Below are 21004 nucleotides of genomic sequence, written 5' to 3' on the forward strand. Positions count from 1 at the left end.
CGTGTCTGGCCCATCTCCCACACATCCGCCCTCAAAGCTTCCTCTCCCTCCCAGAACCATGATAGGGTCCCCCTTGTCCTCACTTATCACCCCACCAGCATCCGCATTCAAAGGATCATCCTCCACCATTTCCGCCAACTCCAGCATGATGCCACTACCAAACACATCTTCCCTTCACCCCCCGGCAGCATTCCGCAGGGATCGTTCCCTCCGGGACACCCTGGTCCACTCCTCCATCACCCCCTACACCTCAACCCCCTCCCACGGCACCTTCCCATGCAACCTCAGAAGGTGCAACACCTGCCCCTTTACTTCCCCTCTCCTCACCGTCCAAGGGCCCAAACACTCCTTTCAAGTGAAGCAGCATTTCACTTGCACTTCCTTCAATTTACTCTACTGCATTCGCTGCTCCCAATGCGGTTTCCTCTACATTGGAGAGACCAAACGCAGACTGGGTGACCGCTTTACAGAACACCTTCGGTCTGTCCGCAAGCATGACCCAGACCTCCTTGTCGCTTGCCATTTCAACACTGCTCTCATGCCCACATGTCCGTCCTTGGCCTGCTGCATTGTTCCAGTGAAGCTCAACGCAAACTGGAGGAACAGCACCTCATCTTCCAACTAGGCACTTTACAGCCTTCCGGTCTGAATATTGAGTTCAACAATTTTAGATCATGAACTGTCTCCTCCATCCCCACTCCCTTTCCAATCCCCCCCCTTTTTTTTCCAATAATTTATATAGATTTTTCTTTTCCCACCTATTTCCATTATTTTTAAATGTATTTCCGCCCATTGTTTTATCTCTACCTTTTAGCCTATTTCGATCCCTTCCCTTCACCCCACCCCACCCCCACTAGGGCTATCTGTACCTTGCTTGTCCTGCTTTCTACCCTTAATTAGCACATTCCTTAGATAATATCACCACCTTCAACACCTCTTTGTCCTTTTGTCTATGACATCTTTTGGCTATCTCCACCCATCACTGGCTCCCTATCCAGCTCGACTTGTCCCACCCCCCCTTAAACCAGCTTATATTTCACCTCTTTTCTATTTTTCCTTAGTTCTGTTGAAGAGTCATACGGACTCGAAACGTTAACCGCGTTCCTCTCCACAGATGCTGCCAGACCTGCTGAGTTTTTCCAGGTATTTTTATTTTTGTTTTGGATTTCCAGCATCCGCAGTTTTTTGCTTTTATATGAGGTTTAATATAACTGGTGTGAAGGTTCCTCGATGTGGGGTGGCAGAGTAGAAAGAAATCTTCCAGGGTTCTTGCTCCCGTTCACAGTCTACTGAACTCCTTCTGTAAAGTGTGTATATTTGAACATTATGTGAAGACAAGATTTTATGTGGCTGTGATCACTCCCTCTCCCTAAGGTTGAATGGTCTGTCAATAATTGCAGTGTCGCTATAAGCAGGAGTGTAAGATTGTTGTCTATGGAGCTATAAGTTGAATCCATCATTCCAAGGATTCACCCTATAGCTCCAAGGGAGGGGAAGATTCACAAAAGATGTGTGATCAGAGATAAGCTACTAGCATTGATTGAGCCATTGCATACAGCTCCCATTGGGAGCAATTATGGCATCCGTGAATTAACTTGACATTCCAGTCAGTATGTAATACTGTCATTGAGACAGATAGGGAGAAATATCAGAAAATTGGGGGATAAAAGTAAACATTCATTATTTATCAACCAGCTGTACGAGAAAGAACAAGGATTAAATGTCTACAGTTTCTCACCTTCTCTCCGTGCTTTGACAATCACATTAGCAGCGGATTTACTCATTACGTGGACTATGTAGAGTGGGCAGTTAATACAGCTGGCTATAGTAATTGCCCTTTGTGTGGCTTCAGCCTCCACTTCCTCAGGTCGACAAAGTTCATGACCTTCAGGCCCAGTGATTCCCTTTGAGAGCATCTTTTTTGCACCCTGCAAAAAAAATAGTTGCACTGTAATTTTAAGGTTTTTCTCTGATATTATTGTAAAAGTCTTCTATAATTTAGTCTCCAGCGCATTTTATATTATATCTGGATCTAGAAATTGAAGGGTACTAGGATCTCATAGAAGTCTGGTTTCCTATAATTCCACTAATTAAAGACCATTGCCAGGACATGTCATGCTTTTCCAACACTTCTTGGTCTGTGAATGTCAGTATATTCTCTAAAACCTCTAATATGACAATTTATTTTACACGGAACTGTTCTATTTGAAGGGTAAATATATACTTGGTTAGATGGAAAAACATTTTTACCATTTTCCCTCCCACATTTTTAGAACTTATTTATACTTGTCTTTAATTGCCTGAATCATGCACCATTTCCTGACCACCTGACCAGGCAACAGTACTAGTCCGATGTTAATGATGTACTGTATCCAACTGCTAGGAAGATCAGGTAGGTACTCACATTACTCGACTCACCCTCTCTGTAGGGAAGCAGAATTCTGCTCAGCCTTTCTCAAATAAACTAATCGACAAAAATGATGAAAGGTTTTGATGAAGGTTTCTGATGAAAGGTCACTGAACTGTTAACAATGTTAACATTGTTTTTCTCTCCACAGACGCTGCTCAACCTGCTGAGTATTTCCAACATTTTCTGTTTTTATATTAGACCTAATCAACACGCTGTCCTTACCTAGGTCAACAGTGAATCTGCACCTTAGCACTCTAGCTCATCGTTCATTAGTGTTAAGTTCCCAAAGTGTGGGGCATAAGATTCTCTAGGATACCCAGGGGTATGTGCATTCATAAGCAGACCTTTGACTCATTTGATTTGAGAGAATGTAAGCACAAGACCCGCTGATTGGGAAATCTCAAATTACTGGGCAGTGCTGTAGAAGGTACTAGGTCTGGATTCTAGCAAGGAGGAGCTGCAAGCATGTCAGGGTATCTATTTAAAAACTAGTTTATTTACATTATTTTCATTATGTACATAGTTATCGAGAAGGCACATCGCCTCTCAGGGCTGCCCATCTGCTCCCTACAGTACCCGTGACATCACTGCTTGACGTCGGTGCCACATCATGTGCCCCATAGATTAGCATATCCATTCTGTTAACCCTTTATAGTACAGGCAGTTAAGATGTATTTTGGGATGCCGAGAATGATGGATTTGCAGGTGCAATGATGTACTGTAGTGTAGAGCAATGTCACTTTTACACAGCACTAAGAGGTGCACCGCGAGTTCCATTTACATAGTAATGCAATGTTTTCACTGCTTTCTCTGGAATTCTCCAGGGATTCAGACTTGACTCCTTCCTCTTACTCAACTTCATCCTGCCTCTTGGTGACACCATCATGAGGTTAAAGTCCATATACCAACATCCTGGGAGGGTTACCATTGACCAGAAACTGAGGTCCAGCCGTATAAATACTGCGGCTACAAGAGCAGGGTAGAGGCTGAGAATTCTGTGCTGAGTAATTCATGTCCCGACTCCCCAAAGCCTGTCCAGCATCTACAAGGCACATGTCAGGAGTGTGATGGAATACTCTCCACTTGCCTGGATTAGTGCAGCTCCAACAACACTCAAGAAGCTCAACACCGCTCAGGACAAAGCAGCCCACTTGATTGGCACCCCATCCACCACCTTAAACATTCACTCTCTCCACCACTGATGCACAGTGGCAGCAGTGTATACCATCTATAAGATGCACTGCAGCAACTCGCCAAAGCTCCTGCGAAAGTACCTTCCAAACCCGTGACCTCTACTACCTAGAAGGACAAGGGCAGCAGGTGCATGGGAACACCGCTACCTGCAAGTTCCACTCCAAGCCACACACCATCCTGACTTGGAACTATATTGCCGTTCCTTCACTGTCGATGGATCAAATCCTGGAACTCGCTCTCTAATGGCACTGGGGTGTACCTGCACCACATGAACTGCAGCACTTTAAGAAGGCAGCTGACCACCACCTTCTTATGAGCAATTAGAGATGGGCAATAAATGCTGGCCGAGCCAGCAATGCCCACATCCTGTGAAAAAGTAAAAAAAATATAGGTTTTCCACCACCTCTCCTGATTGTTCCATTGTTTCTGTGTTTTTAGACTGATTAATCCATTTTCTTCCTGCTAATCACTAAATCTTCCATCTTCGGCCCCCAACAGAAGGTCCATACCCTTGCTAATTGTTCAGTTCCCATCCCAGCTACTGACTAAGAATGAACTTCACTGTTTGCAACTACAATCTCCTATTCAACCTGAGGTTGTGTTTCCTAACCCATTACCTTTTCACCATAAAAACTTCCAAAAACTACCTCCACAACATGGCCAGTCAATGTCCCTTGCGTTGCCCATATGCTGCTGAAATCCTCATTCATATTTTGTCACTTCTACAATTCAACTATTATATTTTCACTTGTCTGCCTTCCCATCCTCTGCCTTCCATTAACTTCAGCTCATCTAAAACTCTGTAGCCTACAACCTTTCCCGTATTATTTTCTTGCTGACCTACATTGGCTTGCAATCCCCAAATGACTTAAATTTAAAATGTCACTTCATGGCCTTGTGTCGCCCATCTCTGTAACTTCCTCTAGGCCAACCACCCTTCTCCACAGACCCTCTCTGGTTCTTTGATTCTGGTCTCTTGTGCATCTCCCCTTCTCTTCACATCGCTATTGGCAGCCATGCTTGCAGCAGCCTAGGCCCTGTACTCTGGAATTCCGTCCCTAAACCCCTAGATATTTCTTTTCTCTTTAAAACTCACCTCCCTAAAGCATTTGGTTAACCTTCCCAAAATTTATTTCTTTGGCTCATTAAGTACAGCACACAAGGAAGTCATTAACCTCAATGTGTATGTGCTGCCTCTTTACCACAGTAATTCAAACTTATCCCATTGGTTTTTCCCCTATCATCTTTCATCTTCTTCTGCTAAACGACCGAACCATTTATCCATTTAAAATAGAAATATTATTAGGAATACTGAGTACAAAACACAAAATGATTCATGTTCTAGCGCTATGAATACAGAAAACTAACATTTTTTCAAATGTGGAGAGTGTCAGATTTTCATTTGAATTCCTTAACTTGTAACAAAAGTCACTTAAATCTAAAAAGAAAAATGCAGCATTTGTCCTACACATAGACATAGTTTATTATTCAAGCAAGACCACAGTTTGGCTACAACTCACCTCTACTATTAAATGGCCATTTTCAGCATGAACTTGAGCAATTGCTCCCAATTCCTTACAATGGCAGAAAACAGGGTACAGCTCATCATCATGAAGCATAAAGACACCTTTATATGCCATAAACATCTTAAAGGAATTCACACCTCTCTCTTTGACTAGAACTTCCATTTCATCTTTCACCTGTGAAAAGGCAAAATAAATGAGAGAGTTCATCACTCTGCGAAAGAATAGCAAAAGCTGAAAAATCCCAAATGTAAGATTTGTCATGGAGATAGCCACTGAGTTTACTATTGCCTTCATCAGGCTTATTCCCCCTTTTATTTTACCCCCAACTCTCTCCCTTTCTGTTAATTCTCTAATTCATCAAGTGAGACCTGGTTCTAATGCTAGTTTAAGCTAACTCTTCAAGCTGTGAGAAATCACCCTTGGTCTGGGGATGATCATTTCTCTGACCATACCTCCTAGAAGGGGAGCAGCTACTATTCAATTGTTACACAGATACGGCTATTGCAGGTCAGGTTTAGAATAAAGCTCCCAATGGAAGGGATGCACTTCCAGGAATGGGAAAGGGATCTGTCACAGAAGGCACCCACAATCTTTTTAAAAGCTGAATAAAGAGAAAATTGGCAGAGAAACAGGTTGACTTTGTCAACTGAAAATCATACACATCAGCTGGTATACTCAAACAATGTTTTCACTGCCTGAGTGGCTCTGGAGGACCCTTACAGTACCCAGCTGAGTGGGTATGGAGGTTTCTGGTAGTGTGCTGCACAGCCTGGATATTATGAGGGAGCAATCCTTTTCATCAGGTGACAAGCTGAGAAGCAGAACCATAAAGTGGAGGAAGAGGCTACAAAGAAACCACCCTTTTTTACCCAGGGCTCTACGTGATCAGATTATTCCCTGAGTTGGTTCAGTTCATGTCAGTTGAGTGTTACCTAATGCACTCTGCCCTATCTAACACTTAGGCATAGGGTGTGGGGAGGAAGTGAGGTGAGACGGGGGGTGGGCAGTTGGATAAGTGGAAAGTTGACCACCTAGTTTACCAACTCAATAATGGAAGCACAGACTGAGAATTCAGTTTAGAATTTGATTGTTTTTAAAGTTTAAACTCTTACACAACTTCTAAAAAAAATGAACTGACAATTTGAGTCCTCATTCTCTTCCTTGCCCATATGTAAACTTTAAAAGAAATTAAATTCACCGAACTTCACAGCTCCTTCGGGGTGCTCGGTGTTCTTGGTGAGTCCGGCAGTGAACACACGTTAAAACGAGAGTCTGATTTATACTCACTGAAACCCAGGAATTAAAATAGTGGTTGGTGAGAATGTGGCAGCAAGCCACTACCATGATTTTAAACCCCTGCATGTCCCACTCTCGGACACTGTGGGGTACTCAGCTGTTGAGATTTGCTTCAGAAAGTCCTGACTTTTATTGTTAAAATAGACCACAAATCATTACAACCAGTAGAATTTTGCTACTAGTAAAACAAATTTATTAATTAGTACTTTTCAATGTACCTTTGCACTCCACCAGGTTACAGCCACATGGAACGAGTAATCACAACAGACTTTAAGATCTGCCCAGCTTCTCCATTCGTCATAGGCCTGTAACAAAGAGTCACCTTTGTGGGGCACCACAAAGTCTAATATCATAGTGGTGCCTCCAGCCACAGCAGCCTGGAAAGAATGAAATAGTAGTTACCTTTACTGAACATATTCAAATAAAACTAACCTCCTAGCAAACCATGTTTAAATACATTTTGCATATCAGTTAGAATATTCAAATTTAATTTTCACTGTAGCAATGTAGTAGGAGTCAGGTAAAAAAACTTAATTTAATTTAATGTTTTCAAGTCCTTTCCTATCCTTATTTATCCAGAGATGTCAAGGAAAGGTCATTTCCAAATATGGGGGCGTTGATAAGAGGTGGTGAGGGGTTAATTGCAACTTTTTACGATGGAATAAAATAGGTGATTCAGATCAGCCGCTTGCTATACTCTCTGCCCAACTTTCCTTTCCATTGAATTCAATCCAAAAAATGAGATTGCAAATCACATTTTTAAATTCTAGTCCACCTGAATTATTTGGAAGTACTTTGGAAAAAATAATTCTAGGCCAAACTATGTTGCTGAAGCTTTGTCACTCTTTTGATGATAAGCACCTAAGTGTGGCATTTTGTATACACATGGAGGTACAAATTTGTCTGGACGAGACTCAGCCTTGCACAAGCAACACTGACCCAGAGGCCTGAGATTTGACAGAAATAGATCTTCAGGGCTCGTGATCATAGTCAGGTGAACAGTTGATGCTGGTTGCATCACCACAAGTACCTCGTCCACAGGGAACATCAATTTCAGGCTGCCTGTCCCACCAACAACAGTGCATGGCAAGTCCCAGTGGACTCCCAGTCCTCTAGCTCCACAGGAGGAAAGAAAGAAATTACATTTGTATGCTGTCTTTCATGACTGCAGGAAAATGCTTTGCAGCCAATTAAGTACAATTGAACTTTAGTCACTGTTATCTAGGAAATAAGAGAGCTAATTTGTGCACAGCAACCTCCTACAAAAAGTAATGCGATAATTAGTAGATAACCTGTTGGTCGGGTCACCCAGAGAATTCCCCACTCTCTTTCAAATTGTGCTGTGGGATCTTTCATGTCCGCTTGAAAGGGCAGACAGCACAGAAAGAGCCAAAGATTAAAGTCTCATCCAAAAGACAGCACTTCAGCAATGCAGCAGTTCCTCAGTACTGAACTGGAGCGTCAGTCTAGGTTATGTGCTCAAGTCTCTAAAATAGAACCATAGAAAAGTTACAGCACAGGAGGCCATTCGGCCCATCTTGGCAATGCCACTAGGATTTGAACACACAACCTTCTGACTCAGATGCAAGTATGCTACTACCCAAAAAAGATTTTCTTTCAAAAATAATTATTTAAGTTTCATACAATAGTGCAGAAGGCCATTTAGCCCATCGCATCTGTGCTGGCTGTTTTGAAAAGAAATCCAGTTAGCGCCACTCCCCCTGCTCTTTCCCCAAATCCCTGCAATTTATTCCTTCAATATTTATTCAATTCCCTTCTGTAGGCTACTATTGCATCTGTATCTACCATTTCATTAAGCAGCACAAGCCAAATCCTAATCACTTGTGTGTAAAAATTTCCCCTCATGTTGCCTCTGGTTCTTTTGCCAGCCACCTTAAATCCATGACCACTAATTATCTTCAGCCATTGGAACCAGTTCCTCTATCTAAACCCTGCATGATTTTAAACATGTTTATCAAACCTCCTCTTAGCCTTCTCTGTTCTAAGGAGAACAACCCCAGCTCCTCCTTAGACTTCGGGGTGATGCCAGACGATTGAAGAATTGCAAATGTTACAGTCTTGTTCAAAAAAGGGTGTAAAGATAAGCCCAGCAAAGACAGGCCAGTCTGTTTAACATCAATGGTGGGGAAACTTTTAGAAACAATAATTCGAGGCAAAATTAATAGTCACGTGGACAAATGCTGGGTTAATTAAGGAAAGCCAGCATGGATTTGTTAAAGGAAAATCGTGTTTAACTAACATGCTGGAGTTTTTTGAAGAGGTAACAGAGAGGATTGATGAAGGTAATGCTGTGGATGTGGTGTACATGGTCTTCCAAAAGACATTTCTGCGGTGCCGGACAACAGTATTGTGAGCAAAGTTATAGCTCATGGAATGAAAGGGATAGTAGCAGCATGGATACTAAATTGGCTGAGTAACAGGAAATAGAGAACAATGGTTAATGGGTGTTTTTCGTGCTGGAGATAGGTTTGTAGTGGAGTTCGCCAAGGGTCAGTATAGGGGCCTGTGCTTTTCCTGATATATATCAATGACCTATACCTTGGTGTACAGGGCACAAATTCAAAATTTGTAGATGATACTACATTTGGAAGCATTGTGATCTGTGAGCAGGATGGTGTAAAACTTCAAAAGGACATAGGCAAGTTGGAGGAATGGGTGGACAGGTGACAGATGAAGTTCAATGTGGAGCAATGTGAAGTCATTCATTTTGAAAGAACAAGGAGACACAATACAAAATAAAGGGTACAATTCTAAAGGGGGGGGCAGGAGCAGAGGGTGCATATGTGCAGAAGTTGAAGGTAGCAGGACTATGTACGGCATTTTGATATTTTGTGTATTTCTGTCATGCTGTAAGGCCTTTCTTTGTTTCTTTTTAATATGTCTTATCTTTATACTTGTGTTACAAGGTAACCAGTTGTGAGGTGGAACAAAGTCCTGAGCTCAAAACCTGGTGGTAGGAACGTGAAGTGCAGAGGACATCGGACGAAGGGAGAAGAATTCTAACCAAAGACATCATCACTTATGCTTTTATTGAACTTATTAAAAATAAATACAGTTTTAACTGAACAGGGACTTAACACACACAGACACAGACATGGCACTGGGACGGTGGCTAATCACCAGACACCCTGCCTACAGCAACTGACCTAGACAATGGTCTCTCGGGTATGTGTGAATGGCTTTCTTCCTGCCTCACCAAGATACAGAAATGACATCCATTGCCGGCATGTCATGGCTGTCACCTGGAGACAACCCCTGCTGACAGCAGGAAATAACTACTTGCAGTCTTGCATGGCCAGAGTGGGATTGATAACCCAATTGGATGACCGATTTAAGACAATACCTTATATGCCAAGGGACCAGGATCAGAAAGGGGCATAAAGCCACAGCCCTCAAGGACATTGCTGCTGCAGCCAGGAAGTATGACTTGGTCTGTCACGTGGAAGAATTCGTTCAGCAGTCCGACCACCCAGGAATGAGCTCCTGCACACGGGTCTTTCTAAGCAACTGAATATAAGTTAAGTATATACCATTGCCTAGTGGGTTAATAAAGGTTTTTCACAAAAAATGGAGATTGTATCCATAGTTTGTTTCATGTTGTTGATGGCAAAGTATGAGGTGAGGACCTTAGACAGTAGTGCAACCAAGAGTCTTGCAACCAGCTGAGAGTGTGGCTAATAAAGTATACCGTAACCTAGGCTTTATTAATAGGAGCATTGAGTACAAGAGCAAGGAGGTTATGTTGAACTTGTATAGGATGCTAGTTCGGCCTCAGCTGGTGTAGTGTGTCCAGCTCTGGGCTCCACACTTTGGGAAGGATATAAAGGCATTGGAGAGTGCAGAAAAGATTCACGAGAATGGTTCCAGGGACAAGGAACTTCAGTTATGAAGATAGATTGAAGAAGTTGAAACTGTTTTTCTTGGAGAAGGCTGATAGGAGATTTGATAGAAGTATTTGAACTCATTAGGAGTCTGCACAGAGTAGTTAGGGAGAAACTATTCACATGAAAAAATCAAGAACGAGAGGGCACATATTTAAAGTAATTGGTAAAAGATGCAAAAGCGAAAGTTTTTCATGTAGTGTGTGGTTATGGTCTGGAATGCACTGCCTGAAAGTGTTGTGAAGGCAGGTTCAATCGAGCCATTCAAAAGGGATTTAGACTGTTATCTGAAAAGGAAATATGTGCAGGGTTACGCAGAGAAAGCAGGGAATGGCACTAGGTGAATTGCGCATTCAGAGAGCCAGTGCAAACACAATGGCCCCCTTCAGTGCTATAAAAATTCTGTGATTTTGTGATTCCAGTCTATCCACATAACTATAATTCCTTGGAACCATTCTAATAAATCTTTTCTGTACCCTCTCTGGAGCCTTCATGACTTCCTAAAGTGTGGTGCCCAGACTGGGCACAATACTCGAGTTAGGGCCGAAGTAGTGTTTTGTATAGGTTTAGCATAATTTCCAGGTTTTTGTACTCTAAGTTATTTATAAAGTTTAGGATTACCTATGCTTCATTAACTGCTTTGTAAACAAGTCCAGTCACCTTTAAAGATTGGTGCACAAACACACCCAGGTACTTTGGATCTTGCACCCCTTTAAAACTATACCATTTAGCATGCTTTACCTTTCCTCATTCTTCCGACCAATGTATCACCTCACACTTTCAGTTGAATTCATCTGCTATGTATTCGCCCAGGGTGATAAATGGGTGCATCAAATCCATTCTGTGCTTTTGTGGATAGGATCTACTTTTTTGCATTTAATTGATAGCCATGGGTGCCGCCAATGAATCCTGAGTGGATCAGACCCAATACCTGACCCAGCTCATTGATAACTAATTCTTTTAAGGAGTCCAAAAACAGAAGTTAGGTCTGTAATTAACATTTCTTTCTCATTCATTCGCGGGATGTAGGCTTTGCTGGCTGGGCCAGCATTTTATTGCCCATCCCTAGTTGCCCTTGAGAAGGTGTTGGTGAGCTGCCTTCTTGAACCGCTGCAGTACATGTGGTGTAGGTACACCCATGGCGCTGTTAGGAAGGAAGTTCCAGGATTTTATCACAGCGACAGAGAAGGAACGACGATATATTTCCAAGTCAGGGTGGTGAGTGACTTGGAGGAGAACTTCCAGGTGGTGATGTTCCCATCTATCTGCTGCCCTTGTTCTTCTAGATTGTAGGAGTTTGGAAGGTGCTGTCGAAGGAGCCTGGGTGAATTCCTGCAGTGCATCTTGTAGATGGTACACACTGCTCCTGCTGTGCGTTGGTGGTGGAGGAAGTGAATGTTTGTAGATGTGGTGCCAATCAAGTAGCTGCTTTGTCCTGGATGATGTCAAGCTTCTTGAGTGTTGTGGGGGCTTCACTCATCCAGGTATTCCATCACACTCCTTACTTGTGCCTTGTAGATGGTGGACAGGCTTTGGGGAGTCAGGTGGTGAGTTACTTATCACCCGATTCCTAACCTTTGACCTGCGCTTGTAGCCACAGTATTTATATGGCTAGTCCAGTTCAGTTTCTGGTCAATGGTAACCCTAGGATGTTGATAGTGGGAGATTCAGTGATGTTAATGCCATTGAACATCAAGGAGCGATGGTTGGATTCTCTCCTGTTGGAGATGGTCATTGTCTGACACTTGTGTGCCACAAATGTTACTTGCCACTTGTCAGCCCAAGCCTGAATATTGTCCAGGTCTTGCTGCATTTGGACATGGACTGCTTCAGTATGTGAGGAGTTGCAAATGGTACTGCACATTGTGCAATCATCAGCAAACATCCCCACTTCTGACCTTATGATGGAAGGAAGGTCATTGATGAAGCAGTTGAAGGTGGTTGGGCCTAGGACACTACCCTGAGGAACTCCTGCAGTGATGTCCTGGAGCTGAGATGACTGACCTCCAACAACCACAACCGTCTTCCTTTGCACTAGGTATGACCTCAAACAGCGGAGGGTTTTCCCCTTGATTCCCATTGACTCCAGTTTTGCTAAGGCTTCTTGATGCCACACTCTGTCAAATGCTGCCTTAAGGTCACTCTCACCTCACCTCGGGAGTTCAGCACTTTTGTCCATGTTTGGACCAAGTCTGTAATGAGGTCAGGAGCTGAGTGGCCCTGGTGGAACCAAAACTGGGCATCAGTGAGCAGGTTATTGCTAAGCAAGTGCCACTTGACAGCACTTTTGATGGCCCCTTTCATTACTTTACTGGTGATCGAGAGTAGACTGATGGGACGGTAATTGGCTGGGTTGGATTTGTCCTGCTTTTTGTGTACAGGACATACCTGGGCAATTTTTCACACAGCTGGGTAGATGCCACTGTTGTGGCTGTACTGGAACAGCTTGGCTAGGGATGTGGCATGTTCTGGAGCACAAGTCTTCAGTACTATTGCCGGAATATTGTCAGGGCCCATAGCCTTTGCGGTATCCAGTGCCTTCAGCCATTTCTTGATATCATGTGGAGTTAATCGAATTGGCTGGAGACTGGCATCTGTGATGCTGGGGACCTCCAGAGGAGGCCGAGATGGATCATCCACTCGGCACCTCTGGCTGAAGACTGTAGCAAATGCTTCGGCCTTATCTTTTGTACTGCTGTGCTCCTCCATCATTGAGGATGGGAGTACTTGTGGAGCCTCCTCCTCCAGTGAGTTGTTTAATTGTCCACCACCATTCACGACTGGATGTGGCAGGACTGCAGGGCTTACATTTGATCCGTTGGTTGTGGGATCATTTAGCCCTGTCTATCACTTGCTGCTTATGCTTTTTGGCACGCAAGTAGTCCTGTGTTAGAGCTTCACCAGACTGACACCTCATTTTTTTAGGTATGACTGGTGCTGCTCGTGGCATGCCCTCCTTCATTGAACCAAGGTTGATACCATGGCTTGATGGTAACGGTAAAGTGGGGGATATGCTGGGCCATGAGGTTACAGATTGAGTACAATGCTGCTGCTGATGGCCCACAGTGCCTCATGGATGCTCAGTCTTAAGTTGCTAGATCTGTTCAAAATCTATCCCATTTAGCATGGTGGTAGTGTCACACAACACGATGGAATGTGAAGGCAGGTCTTCGTCTCCACGACGACTGTGTGTTGGTCACTCCTACCGATACTGTTATGGACAGATGTATCTGCGGCAGGCTTGAAAATTTAGGTTAAATCAAACCTTAACCTTATAAATTCCAGGGTACAAAACCATTGTTTATTTAATCTCTCGAGAGCTTAACCTTTAATGTTGACGCATCACTTTAGTAAATCTATACTGTGCTTCCTCCAAGGCCAATATATCCTTACTAAGCCCAGAACTGCTCACAGTACTCCAAGTGAGGTCCAACTAGGGTATTATGTAACTGAAGCATGACTTCTACCCCAGCTTATATTCTAGTCCTCCTGATACGAAGGTCAGCATTCCATCAACTTTTTTGAGTATTTCCTCTACCTGTTCATGGCATTTTAATGATTTGTGTACCTGAACCCCCAAGATGTTTTGGGAATCCACTGTTTCCAGCTTTTCACCATTTAGAAAAATACCCTGTTCTATCCTTTTTTGATCCAAAATAGATGACCTTGCATTTGCCTGCACTGAAATCCATTTGCCATTGTTTCTATCGATGTTTATAGTACTTTTCTGCTTCCAGCTACACTACTCAGAATACCACCTTTGTGTCATCAGCGAATTTGGATATATGACTTTCTACCCCATCATCTAACTCGTCAATGAATACTGTGAAAAGTTGAGGCTCCAAAATAGGTCCTTGAGAGACACCACTAGTCATGTCTTGTCAATTAGAGTACCTGCCCATTATCCTTGCACACTTGCCATTCAGTTCATTTTCTAATGAAGTCAACAATTTAACCTCAATTCCATTAGGGATTATCTTAAATAAAAGTTCCCACAATCCTGCCTGACACCCAGCCAGAGTGACCAACAGAGGCTGCACTGATCCATTTCTGCTTCCGCCAAGATCAGAAGTCATAGAGTTAGAGAGGTCTACAGCACAGAAAAAGGCCCTTTGGCCCATCAAGTCTGTACTGGTCAAACAAGTACCTAACTATTCTAATCCCATTTTCCAGCACTAGGCCCGTAGCCTTGTATGCCATGGCATCGCAAGTGCACATCCAAATACTTTTTAAATGTTGAGGGTTTCTGCCTCTACCACCCTTTCAGGCAATGAGTTCCAGATTCCCACCACCCTCTGGGTGAAAAAATTATTCCTCACATCCCCTCTAAATCTCCTGCCCCTTACCTTAAATCTATGCCCCCTAGTTATTGATCCCTCCACCAAAGGGAAAAGTTCCTTCCTGTCTACCCTATCTATGCCTCTCATCATTTTATACACCTCAATCATGTCCACCCTCAATCTACTCTGTTCCAGGGAAAATAACCCCGTTCTATCCAATCTCTCCTCATAACTAAAACTCTCCAGCCCAGGCAACATCCTGGTAAATCTCCTCTGTACTCTCTCTAGTGCAATCATATCCTTCCTATAATGTGGATTCCAGAACTGCACACAATACTCTAGCTGTGGCCTAACCAGCGTTTTATACAGTTCCAGCATAACCTCCCTGCTCTTATATTCTATGCCTCAGTTAATAAAGGCAAGTATCTCATATGCCTTCTTAACCAACTTTTGTACCTGTCCTGCTACCTTAAGGAACCAGTGGACATGCACATTAAGGTCCCTCTGATCCTCAGTGCTTCCCAGGGTCCTACCATTCATCGTGCATTCCTGTGCCTTGTTTGTCCTGCCTAAGTGCATCACCTCACACTTATCCGGATTAAATTCCATTTGCTACTGATCAGCCCATCTGACCAGCCCGTCCATATCCTCCTGTAATCTAAGGCTATCCTTCTCACTATTTAGCACCCTACCAATTTTCATGTCATCTGCAAACTTACTGAACAACCTTCTACTTTCAAGTCTAAATCGTTTATATATACCACAAATAGCAAGGGACCCAACACCGATCCCTGTGGAACCCCACTGGACACAGGCAACCAATCCCAAAAACACCCCTCGACCTTCATCCTCTGCTTCCTGCCACGCAGCCAATTCTGGATCCAATTTGCCAAATTGCCTTGGATCCCATGGCCTCTTAACTTCGTTGTCAGTCTCCCATGCGGGACCTTAACATAAACCTTGTTGAAGTCCAAGTAGACTAAGTCAAATTCATTGCCCTCATCTACACACCTGGTCACCTCTTCGAAAAATTCAATCAAATTGGTCAGATATAACGTTCCCTTAACAAAACCATGCTGACTGTCCTTGATTAATCCCTGCCTCTCCAATTGTAGATTAATTCCGTCCCTCAGAATTGCTTCCAATAGTTTCCACACCACTGAGGTTAGGCTGACTGGCCTGTAGTTCCCTGGTTTATCCCTTCCTCCCTTCTTGAATAACGGTACCACATTGGCTGTCCTCCAGTCCTCTAGCACCTCTCCCGTGGCCAGAGAGGTATTGAAAATTATTGCCAGTATCCCTGTGATCTTCTCCCTTGCCTCACTCTGGGCCTGGAGATTTATCTACTTTTAAGCCTGCCAGACCACATAGAACCTCCTCCCTTTCTATGCTAACTTAATTATATCGCAGTCCTTCTGCCTGATTTCCATACCCAGGCCGTCCCTCTCACTTGTGAACACCAACACAAAATATTCATTTAGAACCCTACCTTCGTCTTCTGGCTCCACACAAATTATCACTATGGTCCTTAATGGGCCCTACTCTTTCCCTAGTTATCCTCTTACTCTTAATGTACTTGTAAAATAACTTTGGATTTTCCTTTATTTTACCTGCCAATGTTTTTGCATGCCCCCTTTTTGCTCTCCTAATTTCCTTTTTAAGTTTCCCCCTACACATTCTATACTTCTTGAGGTCTTCTGCTGTTTTGAGCCCTTGGTATCTGCCATAAGCCTCCCTTTTTCTCTTTATCCAATCCTGTATATCCCTCGACATCCAGGGTTCCCTGGATTTGTTGGTTCCACCCTTTGTCTTTACTGGAATATGTTGGCCCTGTACTCTCCCTATTTCCTTCTTGAATGAGTCCCACTGCTCTGACGCAGATTTACCTAAAAGTAGCTGCTCCCAGTCCACTCTGGCCAAATCATATCTGATCTTATTAAAATCGGCCTTCCCCCAATTTAGAATTCTGATTTCTGGCCCATCCTTGTCCCTTTCCATAACAACCTTGAATCTAACGGAGTTATGATCACTATCTGCAAAATGCTCCCCCACTGACACCTCTACCACTTGCCCGGCTTCATTCCCGAAAATTAAGTCCAGGACCATCCGCTCTCTTGTAGGACCTTCTACGTACTGGCTTAAAAAGCTCTTCTCCGCTCCCTCTAAACCTATCACTATGACTAACCCAGTTAATGTTGGGGAAGTTGAAATCCCCCACTATTACTACCCTATTATTTTTACACTTCTCTGAAATTTGCCTACATATCTGCTCTTCTATTTCTCTGACTGTTTGGGGGCCTATAGTACATTCCCAGCAATGTGATTGCTGCTTTTCTGTTTTTCAGTTCTACCCATCTGGCTTTATTTGAGGAGCCTTCTAAGATGTCATCCCTCCTTACTGCTGTAATTGATTCCTTGATCAATATTGCGATACCCCCTCCTCTTTCACCTTCCCTGTCTTGCCTGAAGAGCCTGTATCCTGGAATATTGAGCTGCCAAACCTGCCCCTCTCTCAACCATGTCTCTGTGACAGCAATGACATCATACTTCCATGTATCAATTTGTGCCCTCAACTCATCTGCCTTAGTCGTCAGACTCCTTGCATTAAAATAAATATCATCCAACCTCGCCAAACACCCTTGTGTCTTAACTGACCTTAATTTCTAGGCCTTCCAGGCTCACTTGCTCTCTTTTCTAATTTTGGTTGTGCATCTCCCCCTGCTGAACCTCTTCTCAAGATCCCACCCCCCTACCAAGTTAGTTTAAACCCTCCCCAACAGCACTAGCAAACCTCCCCGCAAGGATATTGGTCCCATTCCAGTTCAGGTGCAACCCATCCACCTTGTACAGGTTCCACCGACCCCAGAAACGGTCCCAATGTCCCTGAAGTCTAAAGCCCTCCCTCCTGCACCATCTCTCCAGCTACGCATTCACCTGGACTAACCTCCTATTTCTATATTCACAAGCACGTGGCACCAAAAGTAATCCAGAGATTACTACCTTTGAGGTCTTGTTTTTTAATCTGTTTCCTAGCTCTCTAAATTCTGCTTGCTCAGCCCTCTTTCTACTTATGTCGTTGGTACCAATATGTACCACGATCTCTGTCTGTTTGCCTTCCCCCTTTAGAATGCCCTGCAGCCGTTCAGCGACATCCTTGACCCTGGCACCAGGGAGGCAACATACTACCCTGGAGTCATGTCTACAGCTGCAGAAACGCCTGTCTGTTTCCCTTACTATCAAGTCTCGTACCACGATTGCTCTTCCCCTCTTTTGCCTCCCTCTCGTGCAGCTGAGCCACTCACAGTGCCATGAGCGTGCACTCCCCAGAGGAACCATCATTCTCACCATTTTCCAACACAGAAAATCTGTTCTCGAGCGAGATGCACCCTGGGGATTTCCTGACTACCTGCTTGACACCTTTCTTCTGACTGATGGTCACCCATTCCCTCTCTTTCTGCACTTCCGTAAGATGTGGGGTGACCATGTCTAAAAACGTGCTATCCACGAAACTCTCAGCCTCACGGATGCACGTCAGCGCCTTCAGTTTCCGCTCAAGCTTCAAAACCCAGAGCTCAAGTAGCTGCAGCTGGTGGCATTTCCTGCACACATGGTCGGTCAGAGTGCAAGGAGCTTCTAGGACTTCCCACATGTTGCAGGCAGTACATAACACCAGACTGAGTTGCCTTGCCATGCCTCTAGTTGAAAAAAACCTCTTACTTTAAGTTAAATACAGTAAAAAAGTTAAATTATTTATGTACTTTAAATAAAAACTAGAACCCTTACCTTTCCTTAGCTTAATCTATTTTAAACTGGAGAAAAACTGGAGAAAAAGTCCCAGCTGAAAATGGGCAATTCCGTCAGGACACAGAAAACTTTGCGAGCAGTAGCAACCCAGCATTGCCACTGAGTGGAAAACTTGGGCCAATATCCCGCCAAGATCTACCACCTGGCACCCCACCAAGAGTTGACTATCTTAGCAAAACTAATTTTAAAATAGTTTTATCAGGAACAAAAGGTTGTGAACTCTTTTCAGCTATTTCACTTTTTAAGAGATGCTAATAGCAACGTGTGCCTTTTCCTCCCACAGAGGATTCCCATTCCCCATGACCATTATGGTGCAAGTATTCTAATAAGTGATATAGAACTTTCTCATATGATAACATTGATAGAATGGTCACATATTCCATGATCTAAGCAGGGAACATTAAAGTAGACTAGAGCTAGGTGACTTGAATAAGGTTTCATATTGCACAATACCAGTCTTAAATTACAATGTTATGAACTCTGGCCTGCCCAACTATTCTTCTCCAATAATGGACCCATTGATATGCAACAGACTGGAATGTTAGAATTGGTTTTGGTCGTGTTTGGAATGAATGAAGTATATATGATCTAATGAAATGTTACAGAGAGTCCATTTAAACATCAACAGAATAAGCTTTAGCTATCACCTCTCAATGTCAGTAGGAATAAGCAAGTAGATTTAACCCCATTAAAAGGCTATATCTGAAAGGCCAATTATAATCAAAAGGCGTCCCAAAGAATAATTGAATCATAAAATTATAGAGTAGCTCATTAAAACCGTGCCAGTTCTCTGCAAGGGTAATTTAGCTGGTCCCATTTCCCTGCACTAAACGCATAGCCTTGCATTCTCTTTCCTTATCTGACTCCCTTTTGAAAGCCACAATTGAATATGTCTCCACCACCCTTTCAGACAGAGCATTTCAGACTGCAACTACTGCATAAAAACTATTTTTCCTCAGGTCGCCTTAGACGTGGAGTGATTGACTAAAAATCAGTGTCCCCTGGTTCTCAACCTTTCTGCCGATGTGAACAATTTATCTCCAGCTACTCTGTCTAGACCCCTCATAATGTTCAGCACCTCCATCAAATTTGGCCTTCTCTTCTCTAAAGAGAAGAACCCCAGCTTCTCCAACCTATCCATGTAACTGAAATTTCATCCCTGGAACAATTCTCGTAAATCCTTTATGGGCCCTTTCTAAAGCTTGCATATCCTTCCGAAAAAGCAAAGTGCTCAGAACTGGGCACAATAGTCTGAACCAGTGTTTTATAAAGGTTCATCATAGCTTCCTTGCTTTTGTACTCTATGCCCCTATTTAAAAACCAATTATCCCACGTGCTTTTTTAACTGCATTCTCAACTTACTCTGCCACCTTCAACGATTTGTGCACGTCCCGATTCCTGCACCACTTTTAGAATTGTACTTTTTAGTTTATATCACCTCTCCTCATTCTTCCTACCAAAATATATAGTTTGCACTTAAATTTTGAAGCTTTCCCACTTCCTTGTATCACTTACCACCCATATCCTGCTCCCAGGCCCCAATCCTACCCCCTTTTGTATCCGTCCCTGGAAAAAAACTAGCCCTCAATTCACTTACAACTGCACTTTCAAAATTCCAACAACTTACCCTTTGGCCCTCCATTTGTCACAACATTTTTTGCAGCTGATTTACTCAAATCACACCCTCATCTCAGCCTTTGATGCCCTAGTCCCCAATAAAAATATTACTCGCTCTTACCCAGGATCATCCTTGGCTTCTTTTCTCTGCTGAAAACTGTGTTCTTAAACCCCTCTCACCTCCATCCTCACCACCAACAGTGTGAGGAGCTCTTCGACTTTTGTCACAACTATCAAGACAATCCAATCGGCTGCCTCTGCCACATCCCTCCTTTCCACTCGCCTACCTGACCAAACTTCCTTTAATGCTCCCCCAGGCCCTAGCTCTGATCTTGCATCTTTCTCTAGTTTCTCCCCAATCTCCCCTCATGCCCTTCCCGAGCTAATCATGTCCATGAGACTCACTTCCTGTTCTCTCCACCCTATTCCCACTAAACTGATCACTCAACTTCCCTTCCTGTCCCCCATGTTAGTTGATATTGTAAATGGTTCTGTTACTTCAGGTGATCTCCCTCTTCCTTTCAATCTGCAGTCATCATCACCCCACTTCTCAAAAAACAACCTTTGATCCCACCATCCTTGCAAACCTGCCTCTCTAAAGTCCTTGAACGTGGTCAACTCCCAATTCTGTGCCCATCTTTCCTGGTACTCCATGTTTGAATCCCTCCAATCAGGTTCTGCCCTGTCACAGTACCAAAACAGCTCTTACCAAAGTCACAAATGGCATCCGATCTGACTGTGACAAAGGTAAACTTTCCCTCCTCATCCTTCTTGACCTGTCTGTAGTCTTTGACATGGTTGACCACATCAACCTCCTCCAATTCCTCTCTAGTGTCGCCCAGCTGGATGTAGTGCTTCTCACCTGGTTCCAGTCTTATCTATCAAATGGTAGCTGCAGAATCATTTTGATTCTTTTATAGGAAACAGAAGGAGGCTATTCAGCCCATTGGGCCCATGCAGCTCTCTGTAAAGTCC

At 43.5% G+C, this 21004-nt stretch overlaps 1 protein-coding gene across 1 annotated transcript in view; it reads right to left on the reverse strand.

Annotated features, from left to right (window-relative positions):
- dpys (dihydropyrimidinase) overlaps nt 1-21004 on the reverse strand; it is a 115639-nt gene that overhangs the window by 51319 nt on the left and 43316 nt on the right. Inside the window, exons 2-4 of the mRNA XM_078540064.1 lie at nt 6645-6803; nt 5125-5304; nt 1739-1928 (exon numbers count right to left, since the gene is read on the reverse strand). Of these exons, the coding sequence (XP_078396190.1) occupies nt 1739-1928; nt 5125-5304; nt 6645-6803 (529 nt within the window). The remainder of the gene's footprint in view (nt 1-1738; nt 1929-5124; nt 5305-6644; nt 6804-21004) is intronic.

The sequence above is a fragment of the Cetorhinus maximus genome, chromosome 4 (genome assembly GCF_964194155.1).
Source record: "Cetorhinus maximus chromosome 4, sCetMax3.hap1.1, whole genome shotgun sequence".
NCBI lineage: Eukaryota > Metazoa > Chordata > Chondrichthyes > Lamniformes > Cetorhinidae > Cetorhinus > Cetorhinus maximus.